This window comes from Marmota monax, unplaced genomic scaffold (genome assembly GCF_021218885.2).
Source record: "Marmota monax isolate L192 unplaced genomic scaffold, Marmota_monax_Labrador192_F-V1.1 WCK01_AAM20220418_F8-fsc00004, whole genome shotgun sequence".
In the NCBI taxonomy this organism is placed as follows: Eukaryota; Metazoa; Chordata; class Mammalia; order Rodentia; family Sciuridae; genus Marmota; species Marmota monax.
In genome coordinates this window covers 31,186,052-31,209,302 of record NW_026692881.1, presented here as the reverse complement: position 1 = coordinate 31,209,302, position 23,251 = coordinate 31,186,052, and the positions used below count along the sequence as shown (strand labels likewise).

General features: G+C 41.8%; 1 protein-coding gene across 1 annotated transcript in view; it reads left to right on the top strand.

The window, feature by feature from the left end:
• The first annotated feature begins 15,020 nt into the window (after window positions 1-15,020).
• The window catches only part of Pdzd8 (PDZ domain containing 8), a 77,209-nt gene continuing 68,978 nt past the window's right edge, over window positions 15,021-23,251 (top strand). The window contains exon 1 of the mRNA XM_046450025.2: window positions 15,021-16,034. Coding sequence (XP_046305981.1) covers window positions 15,169-16,034 — 866 coding nt within the window. The 5' untranslated portion in view covers window positions 15,021-15,168. The remainder of the gene's footprint in view (window positions 16,035-23,251) is intronic.

The window sequence follows — 23,251 nt, the reverse complement described above, 5'->3', positions numbered from 1 at the left end:
AGTCAGGCTATCCCTTAGATTTTCTCTCTTTCACATGTGTACACTTGCCTTTCTGACTTCCACCATGTTATGAAGCAGCATGAGACTCTAACCAGATAGGATCACCCAATCTCAGACTTCCTAGCCTCCAGAACATTGAGCTAAAATTAACCATTTTCCTTTAAAATTTATTCAGTATTAGGTATTATGCTAGAGCAACAGAAAATGAACTCAAACATGTGGGCAGAAACCACAATGTGCCAACCTTTGTGTTTGGTGCTTCATGTCTGTTATCTCATTTGATCTTTGTAGCTCCTCTGAGATGAAGCTGATGCAGAAGTCTTATCACACTAGCCATGGATGCTACCCATGTTTGCTATCTGCAGAAGTCTGTAGGACAAAGAACCAGGCTTTCCAGTTTCTCAGGCCCCAGGGGACCACCCCTCCAGGTCTCCTCGCAATAACTTAAGGAAACATGACACAGATAGACTCCAGAAAGGCAACTACAAATGTTGGGTGAGAAAATAGCCCCGGGATTAGAATATTCTTCTTGTAGGAGAAGCTACTAATGTCAATTCCCAAATTGTGGGTCTGGATGGGAATGGAAGTGAGGCAGCCTCCCCTGGCACAGGTCTCAGTGATTTTCCCACCCCAATCCTAGGAGGGGACTTCCTTTCAAAAGCCCCACGCTAGTCTCACAGTTTCCTTCCTCCTCCTTATTGCCACTTCCTCAAGTGTTGAGGACACACAACTCAGATCAAGACCACAACCTTCCTTCTTCCCTTATTGCTCCCCACATAATTCCATCTACAGAGTCATCCAAGTTGGCCCCCAGGATGTCCTCCTCATTCAGTTTTGCTTTCTGCCTCAGCGCCATCTGTCATCATGTTCGGCCTATCTATTCCTTCAGCGTCTTCCTCCCCCTAGTCCCCGACTGTTGTGGCCCTGGATATGGCCCCAGGACTCTGGTCTCCACACTTCTGTCAGGTCTTGGTTTGTTCTTCTTGCTCCTTTGATTTCAACTCTATGATTACGCTCCCCCCCCCCATTAGCCTACAGCAGGGGTTTTCAAAATATGTCCAGAGGAACCCTGGTTTAATGGGTCTTGGGATTTTCATGGACCAGTAAAGAAATTACAATTGAGTTTTGAACAAATTAGGAGATATAAATGAAAAGATTGCCTTTATCACTGATAAAGTTATATTGAAGAACATGGCTTAAGTCTGACCAGACAACAAAACCACACATGCTCTAGGCAGTACCACATTTCTCCTTCCTGGGAAGTGATTGTGCTTTGAGAACAGGGTCCCCAGGTCTGGATGGAGAAGCATGAGTTAATTGTAGACCCAGGAGTTAAGTGTGTGCCATGGAATACTAACCTTGAGAAGGGATGGTCTGGGAAGAAAATTTAGAAATTGGGAAGAGAATTTAAATGGTCAAATGCCTTTAGAGAAAACAGCACACCACATCTCCCTTGACATAAGCATATTTTCCTAGATCTACAGGGAAGAGAGTAGACAGACCTTGCTTACTAGAGCCTAGCCCACTGTTCCCCCAAATCATGTGGCAAAAAATTCCTTTGGGAGTGGAGCATCTTATGTTTCTTTGTGAAAGAAACTCCCTCCGAGGAAGGCTGTTGACCTCTCTCTGCCCCATGAGAGGAGGAAGGGGAAGAGTGATATATGTGATTGGAGAATGAAGGGTGGGGGCTCTGGCTCCTCTCCTCTTTCTTCAGCTAGGGTTTTCCTGAGCAGATCTTTGTTTTTCATTTTTTGTGCTATAACACACCATATCTCTGAAGTTTCTTCTAATTTTTTTTGTTTTGATTCTGCATTAATAATGACAGTAGAATGAGCACTAGGCATGCTTTACTTTAAAAGCTTATGACTAGGATAGAGAGAAAGGAATTCTTCATTTTCTAAGATAAATACAAATTTTTCAAGCTTTATGTGTGACCTCTGAGCTCTAAAACAAGGGCTTCGTAGGTTGGGGTACACAAGGCCATTTGTACTGGCTTTATGGTAGAAAGTGGTATGCAATCCTCTCAAGGATTCTTTGTAGAGTCATGTGGAGCAGTTTCAAAACAGAAGACTCCTAACCTTCATGTTGTACTAGACGCATGGGTCAGCATTGATCATTCCTGTACTAAATGTACCAGGAAATTGCCCGTGGTCAAAAAGACAGTTTGGCTCCTCTTCATTAAGAAAGGGATCCCCTCCAATCCATCCCTGTGGAATTTGGAGGCAACCTAGCAACATGCAAGAAGGAAGGTCTGCCAGCTAAGCAATTTTGTGGAAAGGACTCAACCCCCATCATTCTAGGGATGCTCTTGATCACTCCCATGCTGATGGGAATGACTATAAAAAGGCGTGTGGTCTAAAATGGGCAGGATCGATGTTCTTAGGCCAGCATTTGGTCTGTGTTCAGTCCAGAGATATTTTGGTCTGAGCCAGGAAGTGAGACAGTGAGGGTAAAAACATCTGAAAACCATGAGCATCTTCCACCTATTGATCCAAAGGTAGCAGAGGAGGTCAAGAGCCCAAGTGTGGTTTGAGGAAAGTGGCTTTTGGGCAAATGAGAACAGAACCTTCTAGGGGTTGAGTGAGAGTCTAGGTCAACTTCTATAGAGTTCCAGGAAAAGAGGAGTTTTGACAAGTAGGGGCTTATTTAACCAATGCATTCAAGCATTTGAGAAAATTCAGTCCTCACAGGGATGTTTAAAAAACATACATGTATAGAGTCCTGCAAGACTCTTCTTAATCAACCTATCCCTGTTAATGAATCCAACAATCATTAATACTTCTTTCCAGTTTGTAAAAGAATGACTTGCTCACAGATGTGCCAAAACTTTCAGGATTACTGGTTAGAAAATTTGAGGTGTTTTTCTCCCCAAAGGAGTTCATATATACCAAATGGATCCAAATCATTCATTTGACACATGTGAAATTCCTGGGCATGGAGCTATAAAGACAGATAAGGTTGTTGTCCCTGCCTTCAAGGAGCCCTATCTAATTGTAGTGACAAGCATCTTAGGAAATTAAAGAACCCTATGGAGTGACAGAGCATTTTCAAGAACAAAGAGGGAATCTGACAGGGAGGTAGAGGCAGTCCATTAGAGCAAGTGCCCGTGCAAAGGCACAGAGGTACAAAGTCTTATCATTCAAGGGATCATTGACAGTCACTAGGATGAAGAGAGAAGTGGACAGGAAGACATGTAAGATGGAGGCGAAGAAGCATAGGGAGAGACCAGGTCTTCTAGGTATTAATTCAGATATTTACTGAGTACCTACTATGTACCAGGCAGGTACTGTTTGATATAGCAGTGAATAAGACAGATGTAGTTGCTGTCCATATGAAGTTACATTTTGGTGGGATGAGACAAAGGATAAAAAAAATAAACAAACATAATTTCAGATGATAATGAGTGCTATAAAGGACATAATCAGGGAGATGGGGGTCTGGAAGCATTGTAGAAAGCATGACCTGAGACGGTCACTCTGGGTCAATGACTTTTGCAGACTTGAAGAATATGAAGGGCAGAGATAAGGATGAAGGCAATGAACCTGGAGGTGTCTATCATTTAGGGAACAGAGAGAGAAACAGGAGGCAGCAAAGAAAACAAGAAAAAAAATCATCTGAGATTTAAGACATAAGTTGGGAGAGGGTGGAGTAATGCAACTCCAAGGGGGGGAGGGGAAAGAATATGAAGAAGGAGAAAGGCCTCTGCTACAGACATTCACTTTTACTTTGTATTTTAAAATAGATGGTCATCAAATTCTCAGGTAAAGACAGCAGACTTATCCCAAGCATCTAACATTTCTCCTTATGAAATATAACTTGCATATCCCACAAGGAATATTTGATCATAAAAAAGATCCAAATACAGCCACGTGAAACAACATGAGTGAACCTTGAAAACATGGCAAGAGCAAGAAGCCACAAAAGACAACATGTATGGTTCCTTTTATGTGGAATATCCAGATTAAGAAAATACACAGGGTCAGAAAGTGATTAATTGATTTCTGGGTTGGGAGGGAACAGGGGAATGACTATTGATGGGTATAGGTTTCTTCTTAGGGTGTTGAAAAGTTCTAAAATTAGACTGTGGTGATGCTGACAAACTCTGAATATATTTAAAACTGGAGAAATTTACACTTTCAAAGGATGAATTTGATGGAATACAAAAAATGCCATTAATCATAACGATATTGTCAATATTTTTGTAACACTACAACATGTTTCCCCATTTTATGACTCAAGGCCCTGCAGGCACTTTTTCAACTTGCCTTAACCCTGCAAAGCTTGTTGATCTTCAAAAGATGAAGTAAGCCAGCATTTTGTAATGAAAGGTTCTCCAAAGTTCAGTAGTTAGGTTTGTACACAATTAGAAAAGTAGGTCAACAAACATTGCTTTTTAATATCTTATAATAACCCTGTAACACACACTTATTAACTGTTTATTTGGGGTTAATAAGATTTTTTTTGTCTTTTGTGGTGAACCAGAAGAATGGTTACCAGGGCTCCCACTGAATTTTTCTTTGCTAATATTGATTATCTGGATCTTTCAGATGTTGAGTGGAAGGGAGCAAGAACTGGTGTGTCATATAGGTTACAAGGTCAGAATCTGCACACAGACACACCTGGCTTGGAATACTGTCCTTGTGTCTTAGTAGCTGTGTGACCTGGTGCAAGCTACATAGACTTTCTGAGCCTGCATTTCCTTCTCTGCAAAATGGGAATTCTATACTTACTTCAGTTTTTATTTGAAGATCTACCTATTGTATTCATGGGAATTGAACTGGGAATTGAACCCTGGGCCTCATACATGCTAAGTGAATGCACTACCTCTGAGCTACACCCTCAGTCCCATTTTTTAAAAGGCCGTTAGTAGGCATGGATGAGTATTCCTGACTTAAATGTTGACATTTTCTGCAGAACAGGATCTTATCCTTCTTTCCCATTAGCTGTTTCATCTTGATGTGTTTATTATTAAGTTACTCATCAAAGTTCTTTTCTGAGAGTTTGCTATCAGTCAGGAAATGAAGAACTAAAGCCCTTGATTGCCAAGTATGAATTGTTTTATCGCATGGGGCTCTTCTCCTCCTTCGCAGAAGTCAGAGCCCGAGAGAGCTACTGAGCTACTGCACCCCGCCCTTTGACGTGTGGTGGGCAGAGAGGAACAGCGTAGGCAAGAGGCACCGCACATTCCCTCAGCTCCCACTTGCCTTTAAGGCCCCACTCATTCCAGAGATTCCTGAGAGGCTAAGCAGAAGAGTTTGCTTACAGAGCTCACACCCCAGAGACCTGTCAACCCTGTCCAGGGGCCTCCTTTCTACACTGCCCTCAGCAGACCTGGGCAAGGAAAGAGAGATCCCTGACCTTGATGACCCTCCAACTTCACACACTCACACACGCACACACACTAAAGAACGTGTGTGCCTGTCACTTGGGCTCTGATAGCACTAGCACATCACAACCCCTCATCCTAAACATCCATTCTTCAGTCCAACACTGCTCCGGCCTCAGGGAATATTTGTCACATATCTTTCCTTTTGTTCTCTACCAACCCCAAATGCCAGGAAGTTTGTGGACTGTTCCTGCCCACATCAGAGATGGAAACTGCTTCAGAGGGCAGAGAGGGCTGAAATGGTCGGAGCCCTGAGTAAAAAGAAAGGCAGATTAATTTGTGAATCCCTTCCTCCCAGAGAGCGTTAATGAAATGGATTTTGGGATAGCCCTGTCATTGCCGGCATGCTGACTTGTTTTCTTTTTCTTTGATTTGTGTTCCATTTGCGGTTTCTAAAGAACTCATAAGTTGGCATTATCATGAATGTATGCACATGGGTAGTTGAAAAATATACAATAGGGCTGGGGTTGTGGCTCAGTGGTAGAGTGCTTGCCTAGCACATGTAAGGGACTGGGTTCGATCCTCAGCACTAAATAAATAAACAAACAAACAAACAAATAAATAAATAAATAAATTGTGACAATCTACAACTAAAAAATATTTTTAAAAATATATAACATTATTAAAAAGCTCATATTACTCAGATACATTTGTAAGCCTGGGCTTAATACAAGTCAAAAAAGATACTGATCATTTATATTGGCAGCTAAATTAAGAGAATGAATGCTACAATTGTGAAGAGTTTACTTTTTTTTAATATATATTTTTTAGTTGTTGATGGACCTTTATTTATTTATTAATTTATATGTGATGCTGAGAATTGAACCCAGTGCCTCACACATGCTAGGCAAGCACTCTACCACTGAGCCACAATCTCAGCCCCAACAGTTTACTTTTATGAAAATTTAAAATTGTCAAAAGTTTAAGTAAAAGCCACAGATGTACTTAAATAATTTTTACTTTAAATAATTTAAAAATATTATTTCTATATAAATAATCTATATATAGTTGTAGATGAGCACAATGCCTTTATTTATTTTTATGTGGTGCTGAAGATCAAACCCAGTGCCTCACATGTGCTAGGCAAGCACTTCACCACTGAGCTACAATTATTTAATTATAGATTAAATAATTTTATCTGTAACTTTTACATTCATTAATTATAATTTCTACTTTGTCTTTTAATGGTAATAATTTTCATGTTTATTTTTTAAATAAAAATATATTTTTAAAATATTTTTTAAATAAAATTTCTTCAATTTTTATTTCTACATTCACTTTTATTTTACATTTTGATGGAAATATATTCCAATTTGATACTTTTTAAATACAATTACATGTTATTTTTAATCCTTTAGGTAATTACTGACAACAGCACATAAATTATTTATATACTTTGATCACAATTATATAATTAGTCATTTTTTTTTTCCTGTCATAAAAGCAGGTGGCCAGGGGAGGCTTAACCACAATCCTTCTCAGGGAGAATGCTAAGCACATGTAGAAATAGTAACTTACTAGTAATTGGACAGGAGTCCTGGGTCCCGGTCTCTGCAGGGGCCATGGGCAACCTACTTCTCCTCTCTTTCTTCTGGGAAATGAGGAGTTTCAAAATCATTCCTTCATTCTACAAAAATGGTGGCTGGAGCAAGAGGGCAGTGTGACTAGAGTGTAAATCGGGTTGGCCATAGGAGGTAAGTCTGGAGAGGTAGCCAAGATCAGGTCATTTGGAACCTTGGACTTCCCTCGGAGGACCTTGGTTTTTACCTTGCATGAGGTAGGGAACTGTATGAGTTTCTGTGGCTGCTATAACAAATTGCCACAAGCTTAGCAACTTAAAATAATACAGTTTATAACAGTAAGGTTCTAGACATAAAAAAATCTGACCTCTAGCAGGACTCTCTGGACTGAAAAAAACAAGTGTCAATAGAGATGAACTCCTTCTGGAGGCTCTAATCTCAGGGAGAACTCGTTTCCTGGTATTTTCCAGTTCTGAATCTATCTACTCCTTGCTTCTAGGTCCTTCCACCTCCAAAGCTAGCAATGGCAGGTTAGTCATCATCACATCACATCACTCTGACTTTTCCTTCTGCCTCCCTCTTTCACTTTCAAGGACCTTTGTGATTATATTGGGCCCAACTTGATAAATCTAGCATAATCTCCTTAACTGAAGGTCAGCTGAATAACAAGCTCAATTCCATCTGCACCATTAATTGCCCTTCACTATTAATATATTCACAGGTTCTGGGGATTTGGATATGGACATCTTTGGAAGACTATTATTATTTGTCCATCACAAAAACCATTGGGGGTTGGGAACAGATGGGAGACATGATGTGATATACTTTAACACAGCTATTGTGGTTGCTGTGTTGGAATAGACACCAGAGTAGCAAGGACAGAAGCAGAAAAGCCAGTTAAGAAGCCATTCCAATAATCCAGGTCCAAGATACTGCTTGCACCAGGACAGTGAATGTGGTGAGAAGTGGGTACATTCTGAAGACACTTTGAAGGTAAAGCTAACAGTATTTGTTGGCAGAGTGAATGTAGATTTGAAAGAAGAGTCAAGGACAAAATAAGGCTGTTTACCTGAGCAGCTGGAAGTACAGAGGTACCACTGACTGCCCAAGAACTGGGGTGGGATGAGTATCTGCTCAGGTCTGCACTCAGTAGGCCATTTCAAATCCACGTGGAAGTGCCTGGTAAGCTATTGGATGTAAGGGTTTCCCAGAGAAGCTCAGACTGAATAAATACACTGGGATGCATCAGCATATGAACCGTATAAAAGCTATAAGACTGGATAAGTGCAACAGGGGTGAGGACATGTATGCTGGGGCCCCAACAGATACATTGCTCTCTAAACAGAGGATTTAGATCCACATTCAATCTCAAAGACCAACCATCTCAGAGCCTGTGACTGCTTACCAGGTTATTCTCCCCAACATTAGCTCCTGGCAAAGCCAGGAGCATAGCAACAGTTATGTCCCTTCCAGGCCTCTTAGGGCATTTGCATGTTGGCTTTTCCTGTACCTGAGCCTCTTCTTTCAAACAGTTGGTGACAAAGCTTCAGGAGAATAGCTTGGCTCTTTCTCACCAAAAGTGGAGAGTACATCATGTTAATTTCTTCATCCCCTTCATAATTATCAATTGAGCGATTCCTATGTGCCGGGTCCTGTGCCCAGAATTGGGAAAATGTATTTACAAAATATACCTTGTGTAAGTGCTGCCTGTCAGCAGCATGGTGAATACTGTGTCAGAATTGTATTTGGCTGCTAGCAGCAGAGAGACCAGAGAAATAGTTGCTTGACAGTTTAAGAGGCATTTCCCCCTCTAATGTAAAAGTCGTCTGGAAGTGGGGATTGTAAGGTTGAGTGTAGCTTCAATATCATCAGTATTCTGAGCATCTTCTGTCCTACCAAATCATCATTAGCATGTGGCATTTATCCTCAAGATTATCACAGAGTTATAAGATGGACACTGCAGCTCCAGCCATTCCATCTGCTTTCCAGGCAGAAAGGTGGGAGAATGAAGTACATAAAACAAATGGAGCATGTTGAGTCAGAATTCTTTAAAGAGCTCCCGCCCAACAACATCTGCTTATATCATATTGACCACTCTTATCTGCAAGGCTGGTTGGGAAAAGTTTTTTTTTTTTTTTTTTAAGCTGAAGAATTTGCTGGTCTCATATTCTTCTTTGAAATGATGGAAGGAGTGAATGGATATGGGAGAAACTACTAGCAGTCTCTTCTACAAAGCATCAGAATAGGGAAGGCACAAGATTTATATGAGCAAGAGACAGGGGCCAAGTCAAGGAGAGCCTCCTTGAGAGGAATATTCAAGTCTGAACTTAAAGGGTTCAGATGACAATGCCCCAGATCCAAGCATTGTCAGGGGAAGGACAGAAATGGAACAGATTGGAGGACAGTTTGGGGGGAATGCAAATGCTAGTTAAGGCCTCATCCATTTGAAAAGGATCTGATTATAGTTGTTTCAAGAAGGAAAGTGTCAAAATGACCTTCTTAGAAGCCTGGCGCCAGGATTTAGTTAGGTTTCTGAATTGTAATGAAAGGGAGTTGAAATTGGTAGATAGCCTTAAAAGAAAGATAAGAAGTTTGAGTTTGTCAAGTACAATGATTAAAGTATAAAGTAGATAGAATTTAGAGTTTCTGATAGACTCTCCTCAATGTATTGTTAGAAGCAGTTTTTCATTTCAATTGAGAAAGAGAAAATAAACAATACTGTCCTTCCACTATTCCATAAAATATTGAGACATTCAGGAGGATGGGAACCAACTCACCTATTATTTAATTCCTGAAAGTACCACCCAGGTAGGCTGAGCATCTTGCCCAGTCTTTTCTAATTTTAGCCTTGAGGTCTTACTCTCAGGAACTCTCTCAATGGTGGGAAAATTGGAGCAGCTGGCCATCCTGCATCCAGGAAGAACCCAGGGGGTTCTTCATGGAAGACATTTTTCTGTCATCATCTCTAGACACAGAAATGGCAGGCAACATTCAAGTGGCAATTTCTCTGCACTGCAACCTAAATAAGGAAGCATGTTTTACATTTACCTTCAGTTGATGTCCTTTATGGTGTTACCAAGGAATGGAAGGGTTTCAAGAAAGAAGAAATGATCCATATTATCAGAGGATCCTTGGATCCTCTGATGAAAAAAAATTTTAAAAGTCTATTGGTTGTGACCAAAAGGAAGTTACTGGGGCTTTGGCAAGAATGGGTTCATGGAGTGAGGAAGAGCTGTTCAGGCAGAAGTCAGAGTACAGAGGACTCAAGGGAGTGGAAAGGAAGGATGTAATCAGAAAGAATCAGTTAGACTTGACTATGAAGAGATAAAAAAGACACAAGTTGGAAGGCTTAAAGTAGGATGTTCATTTTCATTTTGTGAGAATCAAAAGTGGCTGATCTGCTAAAGAAGAGGAGATAGACCCTGGAAGGCAGTGGGATCCACAGCAGAAGCAAAGTTTTTGCTGTTTTGTCTGTCTGCTTTTCTTTATTTCCTCCTCCTCCTCCTTTTAGTGTGTGTGTGTGTGTGTGTGTGCGTGTGTGTGTGTGTGTGGTTTTTAGTCGTTACGTTGTTGCCACAGAAGAGGAGGATGAAAAGACAAGTGTCTCTTGCAGGTGATCTGGGGCCAGGCAAGCCCAGGGCATGCCAGCCTTAGGGTTTCTTTTTCTTCTCATTAATGGGGACCTGGGTCCTCTCTTAAGCTTGATGGGGCAGGTAAGGGTGGGAGGCCTGAGATGGTCAAGGTTTGATGACATTGTTGTGGGAGAGAAGAAGATGTTGGCTGGGGTAATGGATAAAAGAGTAGGTGGGAACTAGGAGTGCTATGAAGGCCCCATGAGAATGAAGACCATAAGTTTACAGACGCAGAGGGGAAAAGGAAGATAGCTGGATCACATTAAGGTTGAGATTTTGCAGGCAAAGGAGATGGAAGGAAAAGTATTAAATGCCATGCTCTTACTTAAACAAACTTTGGAGACTTTACAAAGCCTGTAAAATAGAATCCTCTTTTGCCCTGATACTCAGTCCCTCCATAACTCAGTTTATGTTTTACCCCCATCTTCTTTCCCTCCCCTTGGCACCAACCCTATTCATGCTATCCTCCTCCATTCATCCTGCTATTTCTCTAGGTTCTGTTGGAATTCCAATTTCTGAGCTTTGGCCTCCTTCTGATTAGAGCATCTGTCTAATCCTCCAAGGTTAATGCAAATTCCATTTACCCTAGGAAGCCTCCCACCTTCCCAAGCCAGCATTCCTCTCTCATCATCCCCTATCAAACTAGAATTGCCCATCACATTTTCTCAATCCCCCTTATTGGGGAAGTTGCCTCACCTTCCAGCAGTGCAGAAGCAGCAAGCCCTGGGGCACAAATGGCTGGATTTGAGTAACCAATTAGATACAGGGGACATGGGACCATCTAGATTTGGGTGCAGAGTTGGTGCCTTCCAAGTTGCCTGCATGCTGAGGCCATAGGGGAGCAGAAATCAAGAGCCATATAGAATAACACAGCATATCTGCAGAGAGCTGTAAGCACAAGATATTGGGTGGGGGTGGGGACAGGTGGAGAGAGAGAGAGAAAAAAACCATTCCAGGGTTTCTGTGATGCCCCAGCTCAACATCTTGCAGTGGAGTTCCTGGAGATATTCCAGTATCCTTAACATGAATCCAATTTCAGTTAAGTTATCCTGAGGCAGTTTCTGTTCCTTGTAGTCAACTGTCTCTCCCCATGAACCAGAAGGCTCTGCTAGTACAATAACTATCTCTTATCATCAGAGTTATGCTGGTGTGTTTGCTTGCACCTGGCAAGCAAACAGGGGCCTGGCACCCCTGAGGGCAAGAACTTGATCCTGTTCATCCAGCACCTCTAGAGCCTGACACATGTTGGATGCTCAGAAAATAGTTGTTGGATTTATATCCTCAGAGTTGATAGGATGAGTTGATGGATCATTTGTTAGCAAATACTCTAAACTTCTCTATGCCTACCTCCATGTTGCTACATTTGCATTATTTTATATGGTTTTAATCAAATCAGCTTTTCATGTACTCACAAACTTCCCACACTCATATGCTTTGGCTTTCTCCTATTTGGTGGGTACCAGGAAGGAGTAAGGGCTTAGCAGCACTAGAAGCACAAGTCTCTCTCTGGATGGTGGGATTTTGAATCCTAGACAAAACCTGTCTTTCAGTATTCAACTGTCTTTGTCTTTGAAATGCATACTTCCTGTGAAGGCTGTTGGGGCAGCTTAATTTCAATGATGTCATTTAAAGCACATTAAAAAGTCAGCAGTACAACTCCTTTCTTTAGAAACCTACTCAGAATCATAGATTTTCAGAGCCAAGGCCAGTGGCTCTCAGTCTTTAGAATTACTATGAACCAGCATGAATATTTAAAAAGAAAAAAGGGTTGCTGAATTTATATTCTTCCAACGAATAACACTAAAAACACTAAGCTTCTGTTAACACAACATCATTTCATAAAATAAAGTGTATGTTAACACCAAAATTATCATGCTCATTACCACCTAATTTAAATATCAAATACATTTGACTGTATAAAAACTCATTAACATTTTGATTTTCAAATATTTTTAAAAATAGGTAAGTATTTTTAAATTATGAAGTGCTTAACATTGTGCCTGGTACAAGTTAATTCTCTGAATTGTGAGAATTGGTGCTCAATAAATGTTAACCATTTTTAACACAAGGGAATATATTTTTCTTCTATCTTCCCCCAGAGGTTTGCTAAACTCCTTCATGGGACAAGTGTTGCTGAGGAACTGAATGACTGAATAATGGATTGAGAAGATTTGGGTACCCAGAAATATTCTAAGGAGTAAGGCAGAAGATGGGGGAAGGGAAGGAGTCTACAGGATGGAGTGTGAGATTGAGGACCGTGAAGACTACCACCTTATCTTGTGGGTAGGCAGGTGAAGGGTACATTAAGATCCAGGAAGGGTAAACATACAGTCTGAGGTTTTCATGTCACTGATGTGAAATATTCCTTCTCCCCACTTCACCTCTGGTTTCTGTAACATTTACTACAATGGTGCATGTTATGGTTTAGATGTGGTGTCCCCCAAAAGCTCATGTGTGAGACAATGCAAGGAGAGATGATTGGATTATAGTCTTGGCATGATCAGCGAATTGGTCCCTGATGGGATTGACTGAGTAGTAACTGGAGGCAGATGTGGTGTGGCTAGAGGAACTAGTCCATTGGGGGCATGGCTATGGGGTATATATTTTGTGTCTGGAGAGTGAAGTCTCTCTCTGCTTTCTGATCACCATGTGAGCTGGTTCTCTCTGCCACACTCTTCAGCCATGATGTCCTGCCTCATCTCAAGCCCTGAGGAATGGAGCCTGCAGTCTATGGATAGAGACCTCTGAAACCACAAGCCCTTAAATAAACTTTTCCACCCTTAAAATTGTTCAGGTCAGGTCTTTTAGTCCCAGCAGCAAAGAAGCTGGCTAAAACAGTGCATGAGTGTTATTTATAAGGTTTCAGAAATTGAGAAAAGGTGTACATTTCTGAGACAGCATCCCAGAAGCAGAGGGTGATGATGAGAACAGAAGTTGCTTGACCTTCCAGAAATCTCGGCAAGGTTTTGAGCCTTGTTTCTGAGCAGACACCTGACTTATATCTTCCTAGTAATAGTCATTCTGGTTTCTGACTTGGGCATGAATATGTGAGATCAGACTGGTTCCAAAGTTCTGTACTTGCCCTAGTAGGGTCAGAACTCTGACTTTGTCCTAGAATCACCCAGAGTCAAAGAGAATTCTTGGCCTGAAGATTTTTAAGGGTTAGAGAGGAGTGCTCCTCTGGTGCCTTAGGGGCAGCTGCATAGAATATGTATAGAATATCTGGCTTCTGTAGGATTAGAAGTGTTGTGGTGTCCACGTGGATGGAGGCAGATGTGGCAACGACTTTTATGAGGCAACGACTTAGAGATCAAAGGAATAACACTGTTTACTAAGCAATCTGGCTTCATGTGGTTGAGATGCTGCCAGGGACAAAATTCTGTTTTCCCTGACACCCCTCCCCCAACTCTCCCTTCTGGTGCACCAGGGAACAGATCAGCCCTCTTAAAACTCTAGCAATCTTGGTGTTATGGTACAGAGTGATGACCAAAAACTTCGGGTTTCATGTTGGATAAACCAGGATCCACTATGTGATCCCATGCCACTTCCTTAGGCTCTGTGTCAATTCGCATCTGTAAAATGGGTGAAGGCTCTCACTAACTGCCTCAGAGATGGCCTAAATGTGGTAATACACATAGGGGTTCAACAAGAACCTGACAGTCACTAATTCGTCTTCCAATCACCTGGCAGATTCATTTCGGTCATCCTCCGGTCAGCTCTCATTTAAACTTCCTTTGGAGGGAAAGTTAGTCCTTTGCCTTTGTCTCTTCTTCCCAGGGCCCACGCTCCGCGGACGCAGGGCGACTGCTGGTCGGATTGCTGGCCAGCGATGGCGGTCTCTGAGACGATCAGTTTTCTTTAGTCAGTTTGGGCAGTGTCCGAGTGGCCTGCTCGGGACTTCTGCAGTTGGGCTTTGCAGGGAAAGCCACAGCCGCCACCGGCTCAGCTGTCGGCGAGGGGACAGATGTGCGGCAGCAAGTGGAAGAACCACACTGCGGGAAGAACGACGCTGCTGCAGAGGCGGCAGGGCCAGTGGCCAGGGAGGGGGATGGGCGCGTTAGAAGATAACTGAATGACCCGACAAGCCATCTCCGCCGGACCTCGCAGCCTCTAACCCGTGCCCTCAGTTATCCTCTCAGATGCTGACCGCGACTCCAGAAGTGACATCCACGTGGATCGCGGCGCGCGAGGCGGGGAATGGAATGTGGGCGTGGGGGCGGGGCTGGAAAGGGGCCCGAGAGGTGAAGTACCCGCGTCCGCGCGCCCTGACGCCGACTGCCAGGCGACGCTTCCGGGAGCGAGCACGCTTGACGTCACTCGCCGCTCGCCCAATGAGCGGAGGCTTGGGGGAGGCGCCGTCCCCGCCTCCTCCCGCCCTCGCCCCGCCGCCGCCGCCGCCGCTGCCGCGGTCGCACCGGCCGCCCCGGGAGAGTCTGAGGAGGCGCGGGCCGCTGCAGGCTCAGGCGCCGCAGCGCGCGGGCCCAAGTCCCGGACGAGGCCCAGGGAGCCGCTCGCCCCGACCCCGCCGCCCCATGCCCTCAAGATGGAGGCAGCGGGGGCGGTGGCGTGAAGAAAGCGGCGCTGTGGGCGCGGGAGTAGGGGGCCCGGCGGCCCGGGCGGCGGCGGCGGGATGGGGCTGCTGCTCATGATCCTGGCGTCGGCCGTGCTGGGCTCCTTCCTCACGCTGCTCACCCAGTTCCTGCTGCTGTACCGCAGACAGCCCGAGCCGCCGCCGGACGAGGCGGCCAGCGCAGGCGACGGCTTCAGCTACTCCAAGCCGGTGCCGGGCCTGCCCCTGCGGGAGTACCTCTATGGCGGCGGCGGGGCTGAGGAGCCCTCCAGCGGGGCCCCCGAGGGCGGTGCGACCCCGGCCTCCGAGACCCCCGCCCCGCCGACGCGGGAGACCTGCTACTTTCTCAACGCCACCATCCTGTTCCTGTTCCGGGAGCTGCGGGACACCGCGCTGACTCGCCGCTGGGTCACCAAGAAGATCAAGGTGGAGTTTGAGGAGCTGCTGCAGACCAAGACGGCAGGGCGCCTGCTGGAGGGGCTGAGCCTGCGGGACGTGTTCCTGGGCGAGACGGTGCCCTTCATCAAGACCATCCGGCTCGTGCGGCCCGTGGTAGCGTCGGCCACCGGGGAGCCCCATGGCCCCGAGGGGGAGGCGCTGCCCGCCTCCTGCCCGGAGGAGCTGGCCTTTGAGGCGGAGGTGGAGTACAGCGGGGGCTTCCACCTGGCCATCGACGTGGACCTGGTCTTTGGCAAGTCCGCCTACCTGTTCGTCAAACTGTCCCGAGTGGTGGGGAGGTTGCGCTTCGTCCTCACCCGCGTGCCCTTCACCCACTGGTTCTTCTCCTTCGTGGAGGACCCGCTGATCGACTTCGAGGTGCGCTCCCAGTTTGAAGGGCGGCCCATGCCCCAACTCACCTCCATCATCGTCAACCAGCTCAAGAAAATCATCAAGCGCAAACACACGCTGCCGAATTACAAGATCAGGTGAGAGCGGGGCCGGGGCACCCACGGGGTCCGCAGGCGCGGGACCTGGGTGCGGGATCGGGGCCGGCCGGCGGCTTCTGCCTACGGGGAGTGGGAAGGGCAGAGGCGTACTTGTAACCCCAGCCCCTGTTTCCCCAGGAACAGGGACCTAGGCAAAGGCAAATAATGGACACTTTGCCTCCGAACCTTTCCTTGTGTTCGTGGGCACTCCTGATGCTGTCAGCAGCGCATCGATAATGGAAGTATATTGATAATTATCCCCAGAAGTCGCCTCTAGGACTGTTGAGAAACTTCCTTTGCGTGCTTGCTGCAAGAAGGGCCGTGTCATTGGCTTTGCAGCAAGCCCTGGGCCACGTTGAGAAATTGTTCCTGGACACAGGACAGGCATGAAGGTGTGCTTTTAGCCCAGGTCTGTTCTATTTTGCCATCTCCAACCACTTTTGCTTTGATGCATTGGCAACTTTGAGGGCCATAGCAAAGGAATACTTTCCGCAGCAAATTGGGAAGGAGTTAGGAGCCCGTAGATAGTGTGTGGATCCGTGCATTTTAAATTACTGTCATCTTCCCTTTGGGGGTAGCCTGTGTGGTACAGACCCAGAATGGGCCCCTCAAGTGTCTATTCTCTGGCTGTAAGTTCCTCACTCAGTACTTAAAGTCACCCTTCAGATAGTATTTTAATGATGTAGTGATTTTAATTTTTTAGAGCCTTCCTGCATGTAATGGCTTATTTTTACGTAATATACTGTTTTGGTTAATGTATGAGTTTTCTTTTACTATCACAGGAGAAATGGAAGGGAAAAGAAAGTTTTGTAGGACTATAGGCTTCATCCACTTTAGTGGATGGCAAAGTTTGTGGTTAGAGTGGGAAAAAACATGGCTGTTTCTTTTAAAAGCTGAATATTAAATTTCTCTTCATATCCTCCCTTAGTTTTGTGTTTATTAATGAAGCCTTTTGGATTTTACTCTTTATTATAAAATTATTTCTGTTTTGTAGTAGCTTTACCTAATGTCCTTTAGAGGAGGCTGAATAGTTCTGGATCACTACCACATGCTCAAGCCAGATAATCCAGAAATATTGTGAATTTGGAATGGCTGTTGACTTGAGTATGTAGCAGACTTGTTTAAGCTAATAGCACAGTGACAAAATTGTTGGGTGGGAGAAATTTATTTTATAATGAAAATTTTCCTATAGATTTGCAGAGGATGGTAAACTAATCATTCATTGTTTGCTTTCTGGTTTTGTGAAATAGATCATACTTTATGAAACCTACTTTTAAGTTGTGGAATATAAATGACTAAATCATAAATGAGTGTGTAAGCAGTGAAGCGTTTATTTATAGCAGTGTGTTGCTGAGAAAGTAATGAGAAAAAGTTGTTACAGATTTTATAATCACAACTTTAATACTGATGTTTTCTGGAGCCTTCGAGTGATAAAATTTGAGTAGGTTTTTATTATTTGGGGCTTATTTGCAGATAGTCATTGGTGATAAGATTGCATATCATTTTGAGAATTTTTTAAAATGTAGATTTGGAATTCAGTTATATCTGAAGCGATGAGTAAGAGTTATGGAGCCATTGAGAAGTTCATTACTTTGAATAAGCTTTATCATTGAAGAAGAACACTATTTATTTTAAGTATGGCAAAATTGCCTTTCATTTACTGTATACAGAAGGATTTTAAAGAAAGCAGGACATACCCAAGTTTGGTGGTGCACGTCTATAATCCCAGCACCTTAGAAGGCTGAGGCAAGAGGTTGATCACATGTTCCAGGACAGCCTGCATAGTTTAGGGAGACCCTCACCAACTTAGGGAGACCTTGTCTCTCTCTCTCTGCCCACCCCTACCCCCACACATGAGATTTTTTAAAAAGGTTGGGAGTGAATTCAGTGGTAGAGTGCCCCAGGGTTAATCCCCCATACTTCCCTCCTCCTCCAAGTACAACATAAGTTTGATTGTTATTTTAACTTTAAACCTTCAGCATTAAATGATCATGCCTGAAAATATACACATCTGTGCCCTTTTTATTAGAGGGCATCTTATTGATCAGTAAGTAAATACTGCACAGACTGCATCACTCAGTCTGCAGGTATTTATTAGACTCCTGCAATATGCTTATTATTCTGTGTGCTAGGGCTTTAATACTAAATAGATATAGGCTCAACTCTCAGAGTCTAGAATTCAGTGAGAGTTGAATTACCTGTACTTGATAAGATTTAAGGTTGAGTGGGATTGATGGGATTGAAGTAACTGGGGAAATTGATTTTTGCTTAGTGAAAGAAAAATAGAAGTATAGGAATGAAAAAGGTGACCTCAGAAAGTATTAACTTCTCTTTTTTGTGTGTGTACCTGCTCTGCAAGAAGTGTTTTAAACTGGTGATTTAAAGAGACTAAATTACAGTGCATCTAAGATGTATTACAGTTCTCACTATGGGAATTAAGTTAGCCTAGTGTTATCCTGTTTTATAGATGAGAGGAGTGAAGTTCAGAGTAGTTTAATAACCTGTATAAAGTCACACAGCTTTCAGGTGATGAAATCTAGCTTTGAAGAAGTCAGACTGCCTTAAAAAAATCATATTGCATTGTTCTTAAGGGCTTAAAAATGTCGTCAATATAATATATATGGGTTATCTTTCCAAGTTAAGTGAGAACTCTATAAAGCTTATTTTTCCCTTAAATTGGAAATTTTGAGAGGATCCTTTTAAAGTTAAACCATAAGATTAAATCTTTGAGTGCTACTCCACATAGCATTTTTTAAAATCCAGCAGATTGTGTTTCCAAATAGAAGGTCTTGCTAGTTTATCCATTTTAGCCATCTAATCTTCTTAGTAGAGCTAAAGCAGTAAAGAAAATTGTATTGAATCTTGGGTCCTCTGGCATTTTTAATCATTACATAACAGAAATATCTTGCCAGTTAATATTGTTGTCACTTCTTCCCCCTTTACTTTTCCTTTTTCATGTTGCTTAATTGAAATGTCCTATCAGGACTGCCAGTTCCTGATATTTCACCTAGAGATGCTAAAGTAGCTCAAGTAGTTGCTTCCTAAGGATCTAGCTGATTGACACTTCATTTTACCTAACATATTTGGTTTATAAAATACTAACTTTTAAAAAAATCTATAGAAAATGTGGTTTCTAATTTATTGAAGTTAGATGTTTCTTGATCCAGTCATGTCAGTGATAACTTTTGTTTTTTTTCCCTTAAAATGTATACTAAAATGGTATATTAAAGTAGTATTATTGAAAAAAATTAACCTCAAAATTCATCTTCAAGTGGGAAAGATTACTGGTGGTATTTTTTAGTATGTGTTGAGCCTGTCTTCATTGTGAAATCTGAGTATTAGTCCTGGAGTGAGGAGGCTTTTGGGGGTTTTAGGAGTCACATGTTTAAGATTCTTACTGATGCTTCTGTTTGTGCAGTATTCTTTCCCTGCAGCTAGTATTGGTTGCATACTGGAAGGTCAAATTCAGTTTGTATATACTTGTTACTTAGTCTGCACTGTTTTGGGTTTGATTTTTAATTGCTAACAGTAAAAAATGGAAGATTTCACAGGATTTGATTTTTTGACTTCTGTTAGGAAAAACTGAGGTATCTTGTACCAGGTCTGCATTCCTTACAGTTATCAATAGGATGAGAAAGGATCTGTAGTAGCAGGTTGGAGCAGGGGAGGAGCCTGTAAGCTCCTGCAGGTAGTTTACAGTCTCCATGAACTTGCCTCATTTGACTACTGGTACTTGCCTAGCCTGGAGTTAGACCCTTATTGGAAGAGTAATAATGGGGAGATCTAATAGATAGGAAAGATAGATTTTTTTTCTTTAAATTTTATTTATTTATTTATTCTAATTATATGTGAAAGCAGAATGCATTTTGATTCATTGTACACAATTGCAGCACATCTTTTCATTTCTCTGGTTGTATATGATATAGGGTGGCACCATATGTACAGTCATACATGTACCTAGGGTAATGATATCTATCTCATTCCACCATCTTTCCTGCCCCCATGCTTCCTCCCCTCCTCTCCTTCCCCTTTGCCCATTCACAGTTCCTCCATTTTTCCCATCACCGCCCCCCCCCCACCCACCCCCCAAATCCCATTATGTTCTCAGAGAGAACATTTGGCCTTTGGTGTTTTGGGATTGGCTTACTTTGGTTAGCATGATATTCTCCAACTCCATCCATTTACCTGCAAATGCCATAATTTTATTCTTTTAATGCTGAATAATATTCCATTGTGTATATATATCACAGTTTCTTTATCCATTCATCTATTGAAGGGCATCTAGGTTGGTTCCACAATTTAGCTATTGTGATGTAAACATTGATGTGGCTGCATTACTATAATATGCTGATTTTAAGTCATTTGGGTATATACCAAGGAGTGGGAGAGCTGGGTCAAATGGTGGTTCCATTCCAGGTTTTCTAAGGAATCTCCATACTACTTTCCAGATTAGCTGTACCAATTTGCAGTCCCACCAGCAATGTATGAGTGTGCCTATTCTGCCACATCCTTGCCAACACTTATTGTTGTTTGTATTCTAACCCCTCTTTAACTATCTTGGAACGGATTTTCATTGTTTAATTTTATTTTAAAAGATAGTGTTAGGGCTGGGGTGGTGGCTCAGTGGTAGAGTGCTCGCCTAGCATGCATGAGGCACTGAGTTCGATCCTCGGCACCACATAAAAACAAACTAATGTATCCACCTAAAACTAAAGATACATACATAAATAAATATTTTTTTTAAAAAAAAGATGGTGTCTATATAATGCTGAATTTTAAAGACTTATTTCCCTCAGAAACTCAAAACAAAACAAAAAAATTCCTTGAAATATTTCCACTTTTCTGTCATGTCATTATAGCAAACAATGGTGGCTGATTTTTGCTTGGATTTGGTGGATATTTTTCGTTAGTTTTTCATTAGTTAACTGTATAACTTTGATCTATAGAAAACATATTTATTGACACTAGAATTTAATGCATATGGAATACATTTTTGGAAAACTTGACTTTATAGTTTCTTCTAATGTTTTCTGAGCATGACTATTTTTGTCATAACTGATTATTTGTTCTTCTGAAAAACATTTTTGAAATGTATTCATGGAAATTTTCAAATATTCTTAGTGCCTAGAAGGCAAGAAAGACAAAACTATTTCCTTAAGGGTTGAAGCAACTTTAAATTAATCGATATGCCATTAATTTCAGGTAAATGAATTTGGCCTGGTCTGTAAAGCTTCATAGTCTATAATGTGGTTTGTATACAATGTATAATCTTCCTTGGTCTTCTGAAATGAGGAACAAAAATGTTTATTCTTAATTTATAGCTTTTCATTTTATTGATTATTTGAGGAAATGTGACTTTAGTAATCAGTGCTGTCTCAAAAACTTTTAAAGCAAATTCCCTGAAAGGTGACAAAACCATTTCTGAAGTTAATGTATTTATTTACTTTTTTTTTCATTATTTCATTGTGTGTGTGTGTGTGTGTGTGTGTGTAGACAACTTTAAAAAGGCGTCTTAGAGTAGAATGAATTTTAAATCAGCTAATAAAATTCTTTAGTGAGGGAGCTGTGATTGTGGCTCAGCGGTAGAGCGCTCCCCTAGCACGTGCAAAGCCCTGGGTTTGATCCTCAGCACCACATAAAAATAAAGAAGTAAAGGAATTGTCTAAACTAAAAAAAATAAATGTTTAAAAAAATTCTTTAGTGATATAGTCATCATAGTTTTACTTACTAATGTTGGTAGAAAATGTAATAACTAACTTTTGATCCTTTGGTATATTAGAGACAACAGGCATTGTGTATGAATCTAGCTGTCCTGCAATAATAATGTGAGATAGTAGCTCATTTTAAATCTATTATGCTTTTTTCTTTTTTTTTTTTTTTACTGGGAATTGAACCCAAGGGCACTTCACCAGTGAGCTATCCCAACCCTTTTTATTTTGAGACTGGGTCTCAACTAAATTGCCAAGGCTGGCCTCAAGAATTTACAATCCTCCTACTTAGCCTCCTGAATAGCTGGGATTATAGGTGCATGCCACCATGCCTGCCTTACTGTGCTTTTCCTTGTACTTATCATCAGAAGAAATCTGTTTTAATATCTCTTTATGAATGGAATTGCAAGATCGTTTTCTTAGAGATGAATCATGATTAGTCATTTTTAAGTGCTTACTGCAGACTGCCATGCCTAGTATGGTGAGTATGGTATAGGTAAAATAGTTAATAAGGTAGTTCATATTCTTAATTCTGGTTAGTTCTAGGAAAAGCAAAGAATAATCAAAACTCATTATAATGATATATAGAAGACCTATAGTTTTGTGAGAAACAGGAAGAAGAGAGATCAGTCTCTCTGATAAGGATATCCACTGATTATTTCATTATATCTATGAAGAAACAGTACATTAGGATTTAGTACTATGTGTAGTTTCAGACATCAACAGGTGTGGGGGGGGGATTAGAGCTTATCCCTTGTAGGTAAGGGAAGACAACTTATAATGTATTGTGACCTAGTACATCTAAGTATACTCTGTTTGGTGCTAATTTTACTTCTTACAAGTTGGATTTCCTTTGCTATTCTCATTTCTACAATGTTTTTCCCATAGAAAGTCAAAGTTTAGATGGAAAATAATTGATAAATCTTTGCTTTACACATTGAGGGGAGAAGAGTAATTTTGAGGTGGATATTAAGTTCTAACTAGTAATATGGGTATATTGGGTATCCCAGAAAGCCAGTTTGTTCCTGAAAAGAGCTAAACTAGATCATTAGCAGATTGAGTTGGAGGTGCATGCTTTATTAAACATTTAATATTGATTTACAGGTATTACTAACAATCTATTAGATGAGAAGGGTAATAAAATTAGTTTGCTACGTATGTGTATTTCAAGCACTGTGTGGGTTGACCATGTACTTGCTCTTTCACTTATATGTAGGAAAGGTGCAGTGTCTCATTTTTATAGATGGAGCAACTTCAAACTTAGAGGAGATTAGTGGATTTCTAAGGTCTAGGGAAAAAGTCCTAGACTCCCAAAGTCCATGCAGACTAGATCCCATTAGGCCTCAGTTAAGATGGCCTTTGTATGGTTTTAAAACTTTAAAGTTGTTTAAAAGGGTGTGACAGACTATATGCACCCACAAATTCTAAAATATTTACCATCTAGCCTTTTATTAAAAAGATTCCCTGATCTCTGCTCTTAAATTTAAAAAAAGCTAAAATGCTTAATAA